This window comes from Poecilia mexicana, unplaced genomic scaffold (assembly GCF_051168715.1).
Source record: "Poecilia mexicana isolate PSO_F unplaced genomic scaffold, ASM5116871v1 scaffold_17, whole genome shotgun sequence".
In the NCBI taxonomy this organism is placed as follows: Eukaryota; Metazoa; Chordata; class Actinopteri; order Cyprinodontiformes; family Poeciliidae; genus Poecilia; species Poecilia mexicana.
Genome location: NW_028263386.1, coordinates 2,429,625 through 2,450,745, shown reverse-complemented (window position 1 = coordinate 2,450,745; position 21,121 = coordinate 2,429,625). Strand labels below are relative to the sequence as shown.

The 21,121-nt window shown below is 38.5% G+C and overlaps 1 protein-coding gene across 1 annotated transcript in view; it reads left to right on the top strand.

Moving 5' to 3' along the window:
• The window catches only part of LOC106919715 (solute carrier organic anion transporter family member 5A1-like), a 34,731-nt gene that overhangs the window by 7,628 nt on the left and 5,982 nt on the right, over positions 1 to 21,121 (top strand). The window contains exons 2-8 of the mRNA XM_014990258.2: positions 9,593 to 9,725; positions 11,270 to 11,490; positions 12,592 to 12,756; positions 17,459 to 17,657; positions 18,742 to 18,901; positions 20,120 to 20,364; positions 20,890 to 20,954. Coding sequence (XP_014845744.2) covers positions 9,593 to 9,725; positions 11,270 to 11,490; positions 12,592 to 12,756; positions 17,459 to 17,657; positions 18,742 to 18,901; positions 20,120 to 20,364; positions 20,890 to 20,954 — 1,188 coding nt within the window. The remainder of the gene's footprint in view (positions 1 to 9,592; positions 9,726 to 11,269; positions 11,491 to 12,591; positions 12,757 to 17,458; positions 17,658 to 18,741; positions 18,902 to 20,119; positions 20,365 to 20,889; positions 20,955 to 21,121) is intronic.

Below are 21,121 nucleotides of genomic sequence, written 5' to 3'. Positions count from 1 at the left end.
AAATATACAATGCATTTGGGTTTGTTACTTTACCCTGAATCCATAAGTTATAAAAACATTCTGACTATGCTTAGTGATGGACTTTTATTATCATCACACAAAATATACATTAAACATCCATGAGACGCAATAATGATGTTTAACAGAAACCATGAAACACAAAGTTTTCTGATTAAAACAGACAAAAAACCTCATAAGCATAAACTAGAGTGATGGTTTTATCAGGCGGCATCCTGAGCGTCAGAGACGCCAAGAAAACCTGGATCAGGATCTGCAGCATTTACAGTCTAAATAAACATTTGTTTTTAAGCTTATCGCTATAAGCAATAAATCAATTAATTACATGATTAAGTAAAACAAGCTCAATAATTTCCATTTGCATGATTTATTGTTTTTCTCTCTTTCGTCCAAAAACTGGATGATAAAAGTTTTCATTCTGATCAGGACAGTTTTATTTACAGAGACTTCATAATTCATCTTATTTGTTGTTTCTGTTTTGTTTATTTATTTTGGATATTTAAATTGTGGAAAGTCCAAAGATCCTTGCTGATCCGGAGCTGCAGACTTCTAGTTTGGATTTTCTAGGCAGCGTTTCCAGAACTTGACAGATTAAGGTTTCAGTTTTCACGAAGCCGACCTCATGGTGGATCCTCATGTAGGAACACGGTTTCCCTAGGGGGTCGTTTGCCCCAGCACTGGGCCACTGTGTCATCTGCGTAGCCGAGATGTGGGGCAGTTACACGACAGAACCCCCAGGCTCCATAACCCACAATGCAACTGTTATTTAACCCGACCGGCTGAGCAGCAGCGCTTCATCCTCCATGTCCAGCCGACCAGCTTCACTCACGGCTCCTTAAAAATCAGATTATTTATGGACTCATCAAATTACATTCAGATCAGACTGCTTAAGCGTTTCTGAGCTAATCAAGCTTGATGCCCAAAAAGATGCACATTCTGTACTTTTTTTACATTCCTCTGTACCGGAGTGAACTATTTATTTGGTATTCATGTTTAAATTTTGCCTGTACTGTGCAGTATTTTCATTCTTTATTCTGTTGTTATGTATATTTTATATTCTGTTTTTGTGTGAGTCATTGCTTTGCTGCTGTTTTACAGGAAGTTCTCCACTGTGGGACAATAAATGATATTTATATTTTATTCTTCTAAATCTGTTCTGACTACAATCCACATGTTGTGGTGCTCACCTAAAATTCATAAATAGACTTTAATTCACAATCCTCTCATGCTGTGTATCCCTGGTGCTTTATCTCCTTTTTTTTTACCACACTTTTTCCTTCCACTAAACTTTCTATGAATATGTGTTGATATGCCTTTTTACCAGCTTTGTGACTCGGCCTCATGTTCAGCCCCTCCTTGCTCAGGTGGACGTTAAGTGATTCTGTCTGCGGTGCCTTCTGCTCTGTTGTTATGGTTTTCAGCCAACATGGAAACGCTTTATGCTCGGTTAATTTTGAAGTTAAATAGTGAGAATCCATCACTAAACCAAGAAGCCTTTCATCATCAGAACACCGGACCCAAATAGTTAAAAACTAATCTGACAAAATTACATTTTTCTGAGTTCCTGTTGGCTTTAATTTAAATTATTTATGTTTATTTTAATGTTTCTATTACAGTGAACCACATAAATTGGCATGCAAAGGAAATTCCTTCAATTTTTGTTATAAACCATGAAGTTCCTGCAGCGTGGAAGGACTTGCGTGGGAAAATGGAGGCTTAAATGAAACATTTTTCTCTCGAACAGCTGTGTGCATGTTCTGGTTCTCCTGCCTTGAATCGTTTTCAGCTTCATCGGGACGCAGAGCTTCAGTCAGTTGGACTTCAGTTTTATCAGCCGGTGTTGATAGACAGCAGAAAGAGTCAGAGCTTCTAATGGCTTCAGATAATCAGGCTTTTATTTCTTGACTATCTACTACTTTCAACCTAACAAAATCTGTGCATGGGTCTCTCCTAGAAGGAAGAATTTCATTAGTTTATATATTTGGGTCATTGTAGAAAAATTTCCACCAGAAAGTTTGAGCGTAATCTCAAAAACAAGGACATTTCTGAGCTCCAAAAGTCAAAACATTGCAGGTAAAAACTCTGGAAGTTTGAGATTAATCTAAGAAATATTGTAGAAAAAACTTCAAGAATAGAAAATGTGCAAGAAAAACGAAAATTTAGAAATCAATTTTAGAAATGTTAAAAAACTTGGATGTTTCTGTGTTTCAAAAGTTGGAAATATTTGAGAAAAAACTCAGAAATTTGAGATTAACTTTGGACATTTCAGAGTTTAATCTAAAAATGTCATTCTTTTGTGGAAATGTACTCCTTTGTTCTTTCCAGTGGCTCTTATACCTTCGTAAACATCTTTCTGAAACAACCTAAACCAGCTCTGTGTGGCTTCACAGCCAAATGCATATTGGACAGCAGAGCTGAGAAAATGACATTTTCCTCCCTTATGGTTCAGGAAATTATCCTTTTTAAATATCGGATCTGGTTTCTTTTGTACTTTAACGTTTGAGACAAATTGTTCAGCTGTTGCCCCTGGCAACAAGAAACTCGCCAGGAAAGTCCACATCGGTTAAAAACATCAGTTTTCCTGTCAAACGAGTCCAGATGGGTTGTGAACTGGTTGGTTGGTGAAGTTGGACGCAGACTGCTGTGTCAGCGTTTCTCCGTCGACATTTCATTGTTCCCCGTTTCCCTCTCGACCCGGTCGGCGCGGCCTCCAGCCCGGCCCGGCCCACAAAGCCGCATGGCTCCTCGCTCAGCGTTTACTCCGCTGTTGTGTAGGAAAAAGTGCTGCTTCAGGGCTGCGTGTCATAAATAACCCCGAGCGGAGCGGCAAACAGCCAGGGAAACATTAGCCGATTGAAAGCTTACAAGCTTTTAGCTTGTTGAATGACTTTTGCATACAAACACGCAGCAGTTTAAAGTGATGCTTTACATTTCTGATCAGCTGATGCTGCATGGATTCCCTGGTTCGGGCTGGTTCGGGCTGCGTCGTGGCCGTCCGGCGCAGCTGGAGGCTTCTAATGGCGCAGCAGCACCAGAGGATCCAGGCCCTCCGCGCCTTCATGATGCAACTCAGCAGCAACAGCAGCGCTGACTTTAATCATTTTAGGGAACAGGAATGCACCGATTAATTGGACCGAGTAATCAGGATCAGCAGATTCTCTGAAGGATCCTCTAACGCAGCATGTTGTTGGAGAGGAAGTTTTAAATGGATGAAGATCGAAACGCAGCCGTTCAGATTAATGCTGAGGAGCAATAGACGTATAAATGTCTGTCCTTAATGTAGCTGATTTTGACCTTAATTTATCACAATATTTTGTGGTACTTTTGTGGCCGAAATTAATTACAAAAAGCAAAAAAAATCAATTAATCTGATAAATTAAACTCAATAATTTTCATTTCCATGTTTATTTTCCTCTTTCTCTCTCTTTCTATCAAAAACTGGTTGACACAAACCTTCAGTCTTTTTTGTAAGATAGTTTTGTTCACAGAGACTTTATAATAAATTTTATTTGTTGTTTTATTTTAGGTATTTAAAGAGACTTCCAGTGGTTCTTGGTGCAGCGCCCCCACAGGCGAGGAGGGGAACAGGTTTTTCAAAGGGTTTGGTTGCTTTTACTCAGAGCAGTGAGAAAGAATGGAGAGCCATTTCAGCCAAAATTAAATAAACATATAGGGAAAATAAAGAAATAACTGAAAGATAATAATAAAGAGCCGCAGCAGCTGAAAATGTTGCTGTTTTGGCCCCAGACCATGAGGTGTGACGGTTCTGACCGTAAAGCACAGAACCATTTTTGAAGAAAACACCATGGAGTCAGCTGGCTGCTGGTGCAGAAATGAAGGTTTGTTTCTGCTGAAAACCAGCTGAACTTCATGGTGAAGGTTTTGGTTTGATTGTTTCCTTCATTTTAAAATGCATTTAAAAATAGATTTTTGGTTTTACTCAGTTCCTGTTTGTTTTCAAAACTTCTCTGATGATCTGAAACATTTAATTATGAACAACCAAAACTATATTTTTTCCTTTGCTTTTTCCTTAAAAAAGAAAAAACTGGCGTTTATTTCAATCATTCCTTCTGAGTCTTATGACATAAAGTCTCATTCACTGAATTAAAATAGAGTAATTTTATTTATAATAACAAAACCACCTTTAAGCAGATATTAAACAAACCCATATTTAAAAAAATATTAATCTGATCTAATATTCTAATTTTAAATGCCATGTTCTCATTAACTGCAAGTTAAAATTAATCATAATTAATAGAAATAAAGGCTTTCCAACATGCACCTTTGTGTAATGTAGATAATGTTTCACTTGGTGATATAAACGGCCTTCTCAGTAATATTTTATTGAATGGGTTTGGAGTCTCCAGCAGAAGGTTGCATCGTTTTGTACCTGCTTTCAGCCAGCAGCTGGTTTCTCCAGGCTGGAAACATGAGTCACACCGCAGCGTCGACTCAAACCAGATCCGACCAGATGGGACTGAATCTACCTGTTGTATAACAGGAAGCATGTTCAGATACACTTTGTAACTTCAGCCTCTGGATGCGGCGATGAGGAGGTTATATTTATGTGTTTGAGGAGGAGATTATAGTTTGGATGCAAAGCTGTTATATCAGACTGTTTAACCTCTGAAGCTTATGGTCCTGGGAAAAAAAGCAGAGGAGTCAGAAAACTGAACTAAAGCATAAATATGTATACATTTTTTCTCGGTGCAGAAGAGAAAATAGCAAAACAATTTTGCTGCAATAAGACAATAACAATAATAAATGTATTGTTTATTCACTTCAAACTGTAAATATTTAAACTGAATAAACAATACATTTAATCAGATTAAATGCATTGTTTGTTCAGTTCAAATATTTACAGTTTTGTGCAAAAAAGTTTTGTTTTGATGTGTTTGGGATCAACTTCCTGCTGGGTCTCTAGCATCTAGCTGTTGGTGTGAAGTTTATGGCTCTTTTTACTTCTAACAGACTCAGTTTGGTTGGGAACCAAAATTGCAACATTTGTTAAATTTTTAGCTGCTGTGGTTCTTTTTCTCTCTGCTCTGACTCAAACCAATAAAACAATTTGAAAAACCTGTTGCCCTCCAAACCTGTGGGGGCGCTGCATGAAGAACTAGTGAACCAAACAATACAAAAATGATGCTGAGCGCAACTTCCTCCTTCATGAGCTGTAAAGAAAAGTGGAGTAGCATCAGATTTTATCGGTTGTTGGATTTCTCTCTTGCTGTTGGTAAAAGACCACGAGCCATTTCTCCTGCTAGCGCTAGGCTAGCACGTTTGTTTTGGTTGTATTTACCCAGAATGCACTGCACTGTAGTCCACTTCCTGCTTTTGGAGCGGTCTCTGGTCCGCTTTGCATTCTCATATGCAGTCGAACCGCATCGGAGTTCACTTCAACTGAACCAAGACCGAGATCGTCCCTCATAGATCATGAATATTGTCATCAGTACCTGATCTAGAGTTTTATTCAATATCGGGATCGATCAGATATTATCAGATCGGTGCATCTCTAAAATGACTAAGATGTTAATGGAAATGAAGCGGAGGTGGATAAAGAACCCAAAAATTATTGTACTCAAGTAAGAGCAGCACTACTTCAACATATTATCACTCAAGAAAAAAAAAGGAATTTGGTAAAAAGTCTATTTAAATACTGAGTAACTCATCAAAACATCAGTCATTTAGTATTTAAATTACATCCTGAGACGAACAAACATGTAAAACTATGTGGGAAGTACGAATCACACTGAAAAGGATTCATATAAGTAACATAATCACAAAAACAAATTGGAAATAGAAAAGTTTCTTCCAACAAACATGAAACTTTAACAAAAACTGCAGGTGTGATTCTGTGTCTGGTGAATTTCTGGTTAAAACATGTTTGTTTCTCATTCAGTGGGCAGAAAATCCAGAAGTTTTACTCGAGTAAGAGAAGAAATATATCTTTTCCCCCCAAAAATTACTCAAGTAAATGTAACTGAGTAAATGTAACTAGTTACCACACAGCTCTGGCGGTGGTGGTGTATCTACTGGATCCAGTGTGGATCAGCAAACTGGATCCTCTCTGCTGACTGTAATCAGGTCACGCTCCAGTTTTTTGATTGTGGCCGCTGTTGACCTACATAGATTCAAAGAGAGATGATTAGGTTCCGGTCCGATTCCCTGCTCACACATTTCATCATAAATGACTCTGAACGAGGGAACAGCCGGGCTGCAGAGTGGAGGCAGCGCTGCAGGAACCAGAGGCCTGTTGGCTGTGATGGACGGGAACGATGAGGCTGAAAACCAGGGAACGATGAGGCTGAAAACCAGGGAACGATGAAACTGAATATCAGGGAACAATGAGGCTGAATATCAGGGAACGATGAGGCTGAAAACCAGTGAAAACCAGGGAACGATGAGGCTGAAAAACAGTGAAAACCAGGGAACGATGAAACTGAATATCAGGGAACGATGAGGCTGAAAACCAGGGAACGATGAAACTGAATATCAGGGAACGATGAAACTGAATATCAGGGAACGATGAGGCTGAAAATCAGGGAACGATGAGGCTGAAAATCAGGGATCGATGAGGCTGAAAATCAGGGAACGATGAAACTGAATATCAGGGAACGATGAGGCTGAAAACCAGGGAACGATGAGGCTGAAAACCAGGGAACGATGAGGCTGAAAACCAGGGAACGATGAAACTAAATATCAGGGAACGATGAGGCTGAAAATCAGGGAACGATGAGGCTGAAAATCAGGGAACGATGAGGCTGAAAATCAGGGAACGATGAGGCTGAAAATCAGGGAACGATGAGGCTGAAAACCAGGGAACGATGAGGCTGAAAACCAGGGAACGATGAGGCTGAAAACCAGGGAACGATGAAACTAAATATCAGGGAACGATGAGGCTGAAAATCAGGGAACGATGAGGCTGAAAATCAGGGAACGATGAGGCTGAAAATCAGGGAACGATGAGGCTGAAAATCAGGGAACGATGAGGCTGAAAATCAGGGAACGATGAGGCTGAAAACCAGGGAACGATGAAACTGAATATCAGGGAACGATGAAACTAAATATTGGGGAACGATGAGGCTGAATATCAGCTGTAACCGAGGCTCTATCCTCTCATCAGAGTTGGATAGTAACTAGTTACAGTTACTCAGTTACATTTACTTGAGTAATTTTAACTTTGAAATGTGATTTAAACCAGAGGAAACATGAAAAGTCATGCAAAGGAAATAAAATGTAAGGTAATTTTATTTATATAGCACATTTTCAGCAACAAGGAAATTCAAAGTGCTTGAATGTATAATTTGTAGTGTAAATCCAGAACACATGAGAGTAAGTTAGAGATTTTTTTGTCCTTTTTATTTCGTGAAAACTGATGGTTTTGGGGGGATGTGTGGTACAATCAGGCGCCTATAAAAAACCCTGCAGAGGTTTTGTTTTTCAGAAAGGTGTGCATGTGTATTTTTATTATATTTTGGCTTCACAGAACTCTGTAGTGCTGCTATTTTTAACATTTTTTTTGCAGCCTGACCTTCATGCTTACCTCAACATCAGAATAAACTAAATAAATGAGCCTGTGGTAAAGAGCTGCATGCAACTGTTGCTGTGTTGAAGCTCCTGCATATTTAAAATGTAAGAAAATGATTAAAATCTTTTATTTCTGGTGTTTTTAGAACATAAAACTTTTTGTTTATGATTGATTTTTCTCACTAATTTTTGTTTGTGCCAATAAATAAATACACGTCAACATTAAAAGCAGCAGAATTATTACAGAATCAGTGCGTGATTCAACACATTTTGCAGGATTATTTATCTGTACTGCTGCAGCAGTAAAAAACCGTTTTCATTCGGATGTTTTATTACAGGGACAGAAAATACTACATCGCTTGCTGTCTTTAGGCTGTCCGGATTATTTATCACGTTCCCCGTCCTGGGTGTTTGTCCGTCTTCATGTTTCTGTCAGCCTGGTTCTGTCTGATCCGACCCGATGCTCTGCAGCTCGTTGCGTAACGCGGCTGGAGGTCGGCGCAGGGTTTCCCCTCGTTCCCCCGTCCAGGATTATCCTCCATGCTGCTGAAGGCCGAGCCGTCAGCGCAGGCCGTATGTTTTATCATCCTGAGCTTCGCTTGTCCGTCAGGGATGGAGGAGAACCAGGAAGCAGTTTGGTTCTGATTCTCTTGGACTGTCTGGGATATTTTTACAGTTTTAAATTAAAACTCAAAGCTGCTTCTTTGATGGATAAATTAAATATTTAGCAGAATCTGCTGAATAATTTCTCCTCTTAGTGTTGACAAACATGTTGATTTGCTTTCTTTTCTTTAATAGAGTAATGCATAAAGTCTGTTTAGTTAACATGGAGCATAAATCTGACTTTTTAAAACACAATTTCATCATTTTAAAAATTATTTAAGATGTGCCAACTTATTATTTATCTATAATATTTCAATTTTTGTCTTGAAATATAAAATGAATCACTTCTTGGCCTGTAAAATGATTTCTTGCCTTGGTTTAAAAGGTGGGGCTAATTGAGATTAACTCATTTTCAGGAGCATCCTGGAGAGGAAAACTTTTACAAAAACTTTACATTTGATTATTTTTGGCCAAAAATCTTTAAACATGTTTTCAGTGAGTGCATGTCTGGTTTTATCCTCACTGTGTCACCAATAGAAAAGAAATACTAAAAAACTTCAACTGCATTTCTCTACAGTTTGTAAAATACAAAACCAAACAATTCATGTTTTACACAGCACAATAATGTCAATAAGTAAAAGCTGATTTACCATACAATACCTTCGTAGTCAGAAATAAAACCATTATTGAAAGTGGACCATCACCGGTGAACCCAGTGCTCTCAGTGGGTTTACTGGACCGGTTAGCTAAGCCTCAGTCTGGGTCTGTGCCTGGCCCAGCTTTGAGTTTTCAGTCACGCCATCACATTTTTGTGTTTGCTTTCAACCGGAGCCAGGGATTTATCCGCTGTAATTCCCTCTAATTGGAGAAATCTTAACTCCCAGCCTCCAGCTGGGCCCATATTGTGCCGTCATATGATCTGCACACATGACTGGCACTCACGGCTCTTATTGTTTCAATAGCCGTGGTGTGAATTGTTCCATAAATCCTAAAAAAATTAGCAAATGTCACTGAGTTCATGAGCAAATTGATATCAAAGGTCATTCTCTGTAGTTCTCAGAGGAAGAAACTGTGATGTTTTCACACATAAGATGCAGAAAATGGTCCAGGGGCCAAATCCGGCCCCCCACAGCTTTTTCTGTGGCCCTTTAGACTCCAGACACACAAGCAGCACCTTAAAGATAAAATTTGTGTGTTTAAATATTATTTTATTAATACAAGCTATAAATGTGTATTTGTGCCCCCTAGTGGCAGTAAACGTAATAAATGCCTGTTTGTGTTTTTTTCTGCCCCCTAGTGGCAGTAAACGTAATAAATGCCTATTTGTGTTTTTTTCTGCCCCCTAGTGGCAGTAAACGTAATAAATGCCTGTTGGTGTTTGTTTCTGCCCCCTAGTGGCGATGAAAAACGTAATAATTTAATGTTTACGTGTTTCTGCTTGCAGCCATCATGTATGTGATGGGAGCTCTGGGCCCGGCGGCCGGTTACCTGCTGGGTGGAGTCTTGATTGGGTTTTACGTCGACCCAAAGACCGTGGTGAACATCGACCAGAGCGACCCGCGCTTCATCGGCAACTGGTGAGACCAATTAGCCGCTCTGTTGGGAGGAGGTCAAACATTCCTATGCCTTACAATTGTTTTTAAATGTGTAACTTTTATGAAGAATATGTTTTTTTTACATATTTGTTAAAACTGTCACTATGCCAATCTGTGAAATGATCAATTGCCGTCTGAAGAAATTTACAGCTCCCGACCAAAAACAACCAATCAGAGCCAGGAGGAGGGTCTTAGTGCTGTCAATCAATGCTGCTCAATGTGCTAATGGCGGAAAAGCGACTTACTGTTTACAGGATAACTGTTTATCTGTTGTGTAACTTTTATGAAGAATATGTTCATAAAACATGTTCAGGACGGGATTTAATTTGATCCCATCTTCATTTTATTTTACTGATTAACTGGAGATTTAAGTTAAAAAATAAGCAAAACTCCATCCGTCCATCCGTCCATCCATCCATCCATCCATCCATCCATCCATCCATCCATCCATCCATCCATCCATCCATCCATCCATCCATCCATCCATCCGAATGAACCCGTTTTCTTGTTTCTTTTCTTTTTCTGAAGCTCAATCATCCTGAACTTTCCTTTATGATGCGTTTTATAAATCGTTCTGTCGTCTCTCTGAACATGCCGCTGCTGATGATTCAGATGTTCAGAGCTGCTAGCGAAGCCGCCGTCTCTCCGCCTGTGTAGCCGGTGACTCAGCAGGAAGCGGCCGTCGGGCTTCCTGCATGAATTACAGCTGATGAAGGCAGGACGGGTGTTTGTGAACGGATCGGCTCATTTACGCCCAATAACATCCAGATTGCCTCTGTTCTCGCCTCGTGTCTCTGAGTGATCTGATCAGTCGAGGCTAGTCGCTTCACACCTGGGGTGGCACAGTGTGTGTGTGTGTGTGTGTGTGTGTGTTTCCTGATCTCCCGTTGCTTCTGTAAATGAAAACAAACTGGAACATGTTGGTAATGTTCCTGCTAAATCTGCTCCCACTCTCGAGATTCAAAATGTTAATCTAAGGTGTTTTAAAAATGTTTGAGTCGCAATAATTTCAATATCCAATATTTTATATTCGCAGTGTCTCGCAAAAGTATTCATACCCCGTAAACTTCTTTGCATTTTATCACGTTACAACCAAAAGTCTCAGTTTTCACCGTGCAGCAAACGACGCTAAATGTTTCTGATAACATTTTCACATTTCTGCACCACTTTGTGTTGGTCTGTAACAGAAAATTATTTTTATGCTCAGAGTTTTTTTATGACAAAGTATTTGGGCTATACTGTTAAAAAATGAAATAAAATTACAAGAATAAACTTGTATCAGAATAAAATCATAATATTATGAGAAAATAATAACTTTATCAGTATTCTCATAATACTACAACTTTTTAAATGTATTTCAACTTTATTCTCGTACAACTTGAGTGTCTAATATTATGAATCGTCATGTTTCTTTTTTGATTGGAGTACCTCACAATTTAAAAATGATGTGAATGGTTATGAATGTGATCTGACACCATAGAGAAAAGGTTTCTGGTTTGGAAGACTGATTCGGTTCCCGTTTCCAGGTGGAGCGGCTTCCTGCTGTGCGCCGTCGCCATGCTGCTGGTCATATTCCCCATGTTCACCTTCCCCAAGAAGCTCCCTCCTCGACACAAGAAGAAGAAGAGGAGGAAAAAGCTGAGCCTGGACGACATGTCCAGCGACGACGACGTGCTGAAGGAGAAGAGCAACAACAGCAAGCACCAGACGGTCACCTCGTCCATGGGCTTCGGGAAGGACATCAAAGGTGCCGCCATCTTTCTTCTGTCTTAGAGCCGCTTTCAGGAGCAAAACATCTCTGCTGAGATGCAAAGTATTAAGAAAGAAACTAGTGGTTATGATTTCAGATTTAGATTCTTTAATGTTTTTTCTCTATTACTTGAGAGAAATAAGAGTTTAATTTCTTTGTAGCTTTAGTTCAGGGATTAAATCCTTCAAAATGCTCCAGTTTCAATTTGGTGTTTTCAAGGTTTTGAAAGTGCTTGATATTCAAACTGCACAGTTTTGTAATTTAATATTTGATTAAAGATTGGAAACATTATCTACAGTTGAAACCAGATATTTCACTCTTCTAGGAAAAAGATGTAAACACATTTTTGAATCACTATCTGAAGTAAAATCTTACTAACATTTAGTGTTTTAGGTTAATTACAATTACCAAGATTATTTCAATTTGCTAAATGCCAGAAAACTTTGCAAGAAATATATTTTTTAGATATTTCTTTGTATATTTTGTTTAAGAATTTAATTTGAGCAGGAAGGTCATTTACCTTTTAAGCAACATCTTTGGGTTGTTTCAACATAATCAATATTTAATATTTCTAATGGTTCAATTACTTATTGATCTGTTTAACTGAAATAAAGAACAGATTATATATTATACATAAAACAATGTTAATAAAATTAGGAGATTTTTTGCTAAATTAGTGTTTTGATCTCGTTCTGGTCAGGTGTGTGAAATAAAATGTTTTGGTTTATTTTTCGTTTCTTTGCTACAAAATGTAGAAAATTCTCACAAAACAGGATTAATAACAGAAATGAATATTGTCACATATATCGTCTTTTTTTAGTTCCTTTATTGATTTTATCTCCACAGTTTGGTGCTGGAAAAGTTTGAAAACTTACCTTGAAAGTGCTTGATTTTTACTGTGGGGTAAATTGGTCTCTGTGGAAGAATTAGACTGGGAACAAGCAGAGAACCAGTTTTAATTTGATATGAAACAGACGTCATAATAAAATCTATATCCTTGATGCTTTGCAGATTTCCTCCTACAGAACGTTTTTTTTTCCTGCAGATGATTTTTAAGTAAACCAGACTTTTTCTTCTCGTCTCTCTGTCGTCTTGCAGATCTTCCCAAAGCTGCGGTGAGGATCCTCAGCAACGTGACCTTCCTCTTCGTCAGCCTGTCCTACACGGCCGAGAGCGCCATCGTCACCGCCTTCATCACCTTCATCCCCAAGTTCATCGAGTCGCAGTTCGGGATCCCGGCCTCCAGCGCCAGCATCTACACCGGTGAGCTGGAGAACAGAAACGTTCATGAGAGCGGAAACGTGTCTGTATTTAACGTCGGAGAGGAGATGCAGACAGCGGGACAACACCCTGCTCTGCTCAGTTCATCTAAGCCGCTCTGCAGAGACTTCCAGGGCTGCAAGCCAGCATTAATAATAAAGAAACTGCTGGTCTCCAAATGAAGGCGAGCACCGAGCAGACGGAGCTGCAGGACTGCTCTCCAAATATTCATAAAACCTCCACACACAAACACAGATATGCACTGAAACATGCAGTTAAATCAGCAGTTATACTGTTACAACTTCTTACACATTATAAGTTTAAACTCAGTTTACCTGCATGATTGCAGGAATAGGTACCACTGAGAATTAGGGCCATACTAAGAAAGCATAAAAAATAAAATTACATAAATAAAGCTAAAATAATACGAGAATAAAGTTGTTATATTTTGAGAATATAGTCGCAGAAAGTCAAAATAATATAAGAATAAAGTCATAATATTACAAAAATAAAATCATGAGAATAAAATCAAAATTAAGACAAAGTCAAAAATATTTTGAGAATAAAGTCTTGCAAGAATAAAGTGGAAGTAATACAAGAATTAAGTCATAATATTTTGAGATTAAAGGCATACTACGCAAATTGAATCAAAATATTATAATTAAATTATAATATGACTTTTTCCTCTTAACATTATGACTTTAATCTTGAAATATTTAGACTTTTGAATAATATTTATATAACAGATAAGTATATTTAATACTTTTATGTTTGACCACATGACCAATCCTCCTCCAGAAACGAGATAAAAATAAACACGAGTTATTTAAAACACCAGTTTTACCTTTTTAAATGTTAAAACACCGATGTTAATTGATGCCGATACATTATGCACCCCTACTTAAAAATATCCTGACATAAATTAGAATAAATATTGAATCTGAAGAGTTAATAAGTGTTGGTCATCAGCATTGGGAATATTAAATCTTTAGTTAAACCATAATCAAATGTGGAAAATTACAAGTCAGGAAAGAAAATAGGGCATCAGAAGTGTGGCGCTCATGAAGATGTGTTTTTTTCTGATGTTGTGAAGCATCACTAAGTGAAGCATAGGCTTCGTTTTGGTGTATTTTCCAGCTAATGGCTAACCCAACATGCAGCTGGTGACTTTTTTCTGTTCCAGTTTGTCAAACATCTGTTTTTAAATCCAAATAATGCTGAGAGTGGTTTGGTTTTTAGGGATAAAATGTGGAGCATCCATTTTTAACGGAGGTTAAAGTGAAGCATGTTAGTCGCTGGAACTTTACATGAAGTTCATGAATGTTATTAAGTTAAAGGTTTCTGAACGATTCAGCTCATGTTCGCCTGAGTCTCCATGAAGTCACGCCTTGGGAGGCTTCTGATATCTGAGATCTTTAAGTGTTTGGTTGCATAACCGTCTCAGCTGGACCAGGAGTGGGCTGTGAAGTCGTGATTTAATCTGCCACTCAGACACAGACATTTTGATTCCCACTTTATGCCCATCAGAGTAAAATCCGACCCAGAGAGCTGCTTTTACATCTGAAAAGCTCTCCTGTCCTGAAACGTTCCACCTAATCCTCCATTTTAACACATTTTTTTGGTACAGATTTCTAAAAATCCCAGAATAAATAGCAATCTGTAATTGCTGTATAGTTATGTTGAGATGAATGTTTTCAAAAAACCCAAACTTTAATGGAGGAAATCCATATATTATGTATTATTTGCACCCGATTCTTATACTGTTTAAGTAATTAAGCCAAAGCTGTACATAAAACATACTATATAAATCTATCTAGAACTCCTTAAATAGCATCGTTTTAGCGTTATCTGGTTGAAATTCTGTGAACACTTAATCTCCTACTAAGGATTGTAAAGCATCTTTGATTTAGTCTGCTTTTGCTATCCAATTATTAATCAGTTAATACAAAAATAATCAATTAATCTGCAAATAATCAAGTGTACCATTTCATTTTAAGCAATAAAACGAGCTGAATTTTTTGTTTATTTGCATATTTAATGTATTTAAAATATTTTATTTTAAAAAAGGCTTACGTGGTTAAATGGCGTAACCATTTAACCATATTTTAGTTATCGATCCAATTCATCGATAACTAAAATAATTGTTAGTTCCAGCCATAAAATATATAGACCTCTGCTAAATTGACCTTACAGATTTTTTTTTCATAAAGCCTGTCGAAAATATTGTAAGAAAATGGAAAGCTGACAAACCAAGTTTCAATGCTACTGGAGACGCTATTGGCTGACATTTGTAAAAAGCAGCCAATCCTAGAGCAGCATTAATTTCCCTTGATGCTGATTGGCTGAGCCCTCAAGTTCGAAATAAGGAAGACCGTGGGTTTTAGCTTCTGTGGTTGCGCTACGACGGTTTCTGCTGTGTGTTGAGGCATATTAAGGTATATTTGGTGTTTTAACTATTAAAATAGGCAGTTATGAGCACTTTATTTGTTATGTTACAGTGTTATTATTGTGAAGGCTGAGGAATGTTCTCAGTCGCTCCTTTAGCTCAAATCTCCTGCTTGGTATTATCGTAAACTGTGTGCCGGAAGCTGGAGGCTGTGTTCAGCTTTCAGTTTTTCTGTTGAGGTTTTTAATTCACTGGAGGATTAATGACGCAGATTTTTATCTGTTTTGACCAGACATACTTCACACCGCCAGGCATTTGTAATGTTAGCCACACTGACCGTCACTAAAAACTCATAAAACTGTTATCTTGTCAGAGTTACAAGATAATGTAACTTGGTCTAGTTTCTAGTGCAAATATCTTTATAAACTAGAAATAAGACAAAACTAACTTTTCAGCAAAATATAGGAACTTGTTTTAAATCAATAATTCCTTAATGCTGATGAAAAAGTACTAGCTCCACTGGCAGATTATTTATCTTACATTTTTTCCATATGAGTGAAATAATTCTTAATTATTTTCCTATAACTGGATGAAAAGTTATATTTTAGTTAGTTTTTATCTTATTTTACTGCACTAGAAACTAGACCAAAAATACTTGATCCAATTTGTGTTTTTGACGTGTATTTAATTTATGGTCATCTTTAAACATTTTATTAGTTTACTAATAGAGGCTGTTGGGATTCGATGCATGTAGGGAAGAAGCTGAGAGGCGGCACGGTTTCTGCCTGGGCTCCACGCTCGCCGTCCTGCATGGCCTCCCACTCGCTGTGTGCTGCCATGGTGATGCATGGCTGCCTGGAGGCGGCGGCTGGGATGCTCAGCTCTCTCTACTGCTGCTCGCTGTTTAGGGCAAACTGATGGCTGCAAAAAAACAAAAGCAGCTTGGAAAAGTTGACCTTGACAGACATTAATGGGAAAATGGATCAGAGCTCTTAGATCAAAGCTGGTTTGTCCAAAAGAAAACCAGAGTAATAAAAAAAAATAAAGCTCATGCAATAATAAAAGTAAATACTCAACAAACACATTTCTTGTAAAGGAAAATGCAAAGTTTTGACAGAAACCACATGCAACTGAAAAAACGTTTAGGACGGAAAATAATAGTAATAATCTGAGACTGAAAGACGATCTTGAATCCAAAAAGCAGTTTTGAGCAGATTTTTAAGTTTCAAATGTTTTTTTTTTACTCAAACTTTTTTCTGTTTCCAGGTGTTTCTTTTGAACAAACTTTATGGCTCCAATTTAGCTCCATAAAAAACTAACAAACTGCCCTGAAAGACCATATTTACGTTTATGATGGTCAAAGAAAAGAGTTATAGTTATATTTTGGTCATTTCTAATTATTAATGAATTAAAATCCTACAAAAACATCTACCTTTGTGTTTGTAGGACAGGAAAGTAGAAGAGGCATCACTTCCTGTCAGTTTAATGTAGAAACAGTGAGAGTTCTGCTTGTAAACAGGATTACTGCGCCTTTGTTTGAATTTAATTTGGATAAATACATTGTTGTTTCTGTTTTCCTTCCTGGACAAACAGAGCCTTGGTTTTACTATCCAGAAACATTTCCTGGGTAGTAAAATCAGAAATGACTGATAATTTATTCTCCATTTTACTCTCCTTTCTTTGACTTTTAGCAATTCTTAGACATTTTGGACTGTTGCAAAACTTATATGTTGCATTTTATGCTCCAAAGTGACTTTTGGAGCACTAAAGCAAAAACTAAAGAACAGCACTTCTGTTGTCCGTCAGTTTCCCTAAAAATATTCATTTAGCTGCAAAATGTTTACATATTTTCTGCTTGTTTGATCTCTGACTGCAGAATCCACAAACTAATGCAAAGTTCCTACATTTCTACCACATTTTGCTCATCCTACCTGCTGTGTTTATGCTTGTGCATCAGATTAACAATGCACTTTGCACTAAACACATCCAATTAGGAATTCAGCAGATGCACAGACTCTGGTGTGCAAACATTAAGCGATCTTTGTGAATTTACTCCACAGTGTTGTTAGTCTGTTATTAGCATGGTGCATCTGCTGCAGGTTTTTAGTTTTCATTGAATTAAACAGCTAAGGAAAATAAATAATCTGCACAAAAATGTATCTAGTTCTGGATATTTTTAAGTTGCCTGACTTGTTCCTTGTTTCTGCTCCATTATTTTGTAAGTGAAAAACTATCTGGACTCTCTTTAGATGCATCATTAGGCTCAGCAGGCGGCGCCGGCCCGGTCTTCTGATGCTCTGGTACTGTTTTGTCCCCCAGGTGTGATCATCGTGCCCAGCGCCGGCGTGGGCATCGTGCTGGGCGGCTACATCATTAAGAAGCTGAAGCTGGGCGCTCGGGAGTCGGCCAAGCTGGCGATGATCTGCAGCGGCGTGTCGCTGCTCTGCTTCTCCACGCTCTTCATCGTGGGCTGCGAAAGCATCAACCTCGGAGGAATCAACATCCCCTACACCACCGGGTGAGGAGAGAGAGAGTTGGTGTTGCTAAAACATGTTGAGTCGTTTCAGGGGTTTTATGTTTAATCTGTTCAAGAATTTCCTGCATGTTGCATCATTTTATTCTGTTATTAATTAAAATAATTCAACAAAAAAGTCTGTGTGACGTACCAACATCATAATTTGTTTTTAAAAATGTTTTCCTAATAAAAAAATCTGAAAGGTGTGGCATGCACTTGTGTTCAGCCACCCTAATTGAGGACTAACAGTAATTACACACTGCAAAATTATTCCAAGTATTTTTATCTAGTTTCTAGTGAAAATATCTAGAGACAAAACCAACTTATAAGAAACATTTCAACAAGATAAAGGAGCTTGTTTTGAGTCAATTATTCCTTAGTATTGATTTAAAAAAAGTCTCAGTTTTAAGTGAAAGCATCAGTTTTTTCAGATATTTTTTGTCATATAAATCTTATTTTTAAGGAAAAAGTGAGGGAGGTGCGGTATTTTTTTGTTATTTGAATTAAAAAGATTGTAGATTTTAATTTGAAGCTATGTTGCCCAGCTGCAGTGTAGCTGGCTGTCTGAAATACTTCTGCACTGGTTCCTAAGTACAGCCTGCAGACATTTTAAACAACTTTTTGCAGGTTACCCCCCCCCCCTCGCCGCTTCTCGCCTCCACCGGTAAGCAGAAACTCTGAAAGGTTTTAATCTAATCCAGTTTGGCCCCCGGGTCCATTTTGTTATCAGCTCATCTGTAAATTGGTGGAGTCTGCAGATCAGAGCGGAGATGCTGCATATTGAGTCCGTAAACGGAGGCGTTTTCTGTTTGGACGCAGCGTCTCTCGGGGAGATTACGTGACTCAGATGGAGAGAGTCCAAGGACAGCTTGGGACAGACGCGCTCTGGATCGCTGCCGCGTCTTTTCACGTGTTTCTTCCTCCATCATCCTGCCTTTCTCCTTTCATCTTTTCTTTCTCCTCCCTTCTTACTCTATGCTCAATCATTTTTTTCACTAAATCGTCACTAATTCACGTGTTTCTTGCTGCATCCTGCTCATGTCGCCTGTTATTAGTCTTGCCTCTGAGTGTGTTTTCCTCTCTGCAGGCCGACGCTCACCATGACTCAGAGGAACCTGACAGGAGGTTGTAACGTGAACTGTGGGTGTAAAATTCACGAGTACGCGCCGGTCTGCGGCTCCGACGGCATCACGTACTTTAACCCCTGCCTGGCCGGCTGCGGCAGCGTGGCCAACGACACAAACGGGGTAAGAAACAGGGGTGGGAGGGGGGAAATGCACATGCAGATGATGTTTTACTACTAATATTTCAGCGGCAAATCTTAAAAACATGGAAATTCAAAAAGACAAGTTTTATTTTTATTCTACAGAATACACACTTAAAATGACAATTCCTGAAAAATGGACAGGGATGATTATAAAACATATGCAGTCAAAGAATTTTAACAATAGGAACTGGTTGCAGAATTTTGTCAAAATTATACAGAAAAACTAAAATATTAGCATTCGCCCCTTTTAGAATTAATATTTTGTTAAATGTCTCTTAGAAAACATGTTTTTCATGTCATCTAAAGGCTTCTGTCTTCATTCTGACTGGATTTTTGATCGATTTTATAGAGTTCAGATAAATTGGTCAGGGATTAGGTAAAAGTATTCCAGAAAATTAACTTTAGCCTGATTTATCCATTTCAAAACCAGTTCTGATGTCGAGCCGCTCAGCTTATCCATTAAAAAACACTTATTATGCAAAATTGTTTTGTCGTACAAAAATATGTCTTTTGCATTCCTTGTTCATGTGTGATTTTATACTTCTATCATATTCGAAATAAATAAAGAAAAATCTCTGCTTCTTCCAAAATCAAACCAAGTGCTTAAAAAACACAGCTGGTTTTTGGCAATAAGTTCATGTTTTTTGTTCATGTCTGGAAAATGAGCCATTTCAAAAACCTTAGGAATGTATTATCACAACCCGATGCCTAGCAACCGCAGCAAAGTCCAGCCTGTTACCTAGCAACCGCAGCAAAGTCCACCCTGTTACCTAGCAACTGCAGCAAAGTCCACCCTGTTACCTAGCAACCGCAGCCAAACCCTAGCATGTTTGGTCTTCTGGTTTTACTGTTGTATGCTACAATGGCTGCTGGAAAAGAAAAAGAGGTTTGTTGTTGACTTCCCATCCAGAATTGCATTGTTGGTTGTGCATGAGGCTCCACTTCTGTTTTTCAAAGATGTACGATTGTATAGTTGCACATCTGTTTTCAGCCATTTTCATGAGTGTAAAGTTGAGTTTGGGGGCGTGGCCAGCAGCAGATTATTTGGATTCAAAGGAAACATAGCAGGTCATCTTTAAAACCCAACATGAATGCCACATTTATTCCCACCATCAGATTGTGTGTCTTGCTCCACACCTCGTCGGTCTTGTTTTCCTCGTGATATCTGAACCTCCAGACGTGTCATTGTGTCGTTCAGATCAGGAACTACTCGGACTGCGCCTGCGTCCAGAGCCGCCAGGTCATAACGCCGTCGTCCGGCGGTCAGGGCAGCAACCAGCTGCAGCTCGTCATCGTCAAAACCTACCTGAACGAGAACGGCTACGCCGTTTCCGGGAAGTGCGACCGAACCTGCAACACCCTCATCCCCTTCCTCATCTTCCTCTTCATCGTCACGCTCATCACCGCCTGCGCCCAGCCTTCCGCCATCATCGTCACTCTCAGGTAATTCGCTTTCTCTTCTGCTTCTGACCTAAGACCTAAGAACTTTACAATGAAATATGCTGAAGCGTTGTACCATTTGTAGCCACTAGGGGGTCGTAACGAAAAAACTTTTGGGTTTCAAAAAACATCAACTTCCATCCATGTTAATAGAAAGTTACTTGGAAGGAAAAATTGTGGGAACCACCACCTTAAAAGGGACTGTGAAATATTGCAGTAAACTGCAAAAACACACATTTTGCCAAGTATTTTTGTCTAGTTTCTCGTGCAAATGGCTTAGAAAAAACTAACTCACACATAACTCTTCAGCGAGATACAGGAGCTTGATTTAAGTCAGTAATTCCTTATTACCAACTGAAAAAAATACTAGTTTCACTGTCAAGTTATTCACATATAATATTGAAAAATAAGTGACATAACATGTCACAATCTTACACAAACTGGTAAGATTGTGTGTTTTTGCAGCTCTGTTTCTTGTTTTTCTCTTAATTTTTACATTTCTGAGCGTTTTTGTGTTTTGTGCTGCAGGTCTGTTGCAGAGCAGGAGCGGCCGTTCGCCTTGGGGATGCAGTTTGTTCTCCTCAGGACTCTTGGTGAGCAGAAACGAGCTCAGTGTTTGGTTGTTGGTTAAACTTTGGGTCTGTTTTCTCTTCAGATAAATAAAACAATTCTTCATCCTGGAAATCCTGAATCGATTCAAAATGCTACAAAAATAATTTTAGTCTGCTTCATCTTTTTGTAAAATTAAATTGTAGATGAT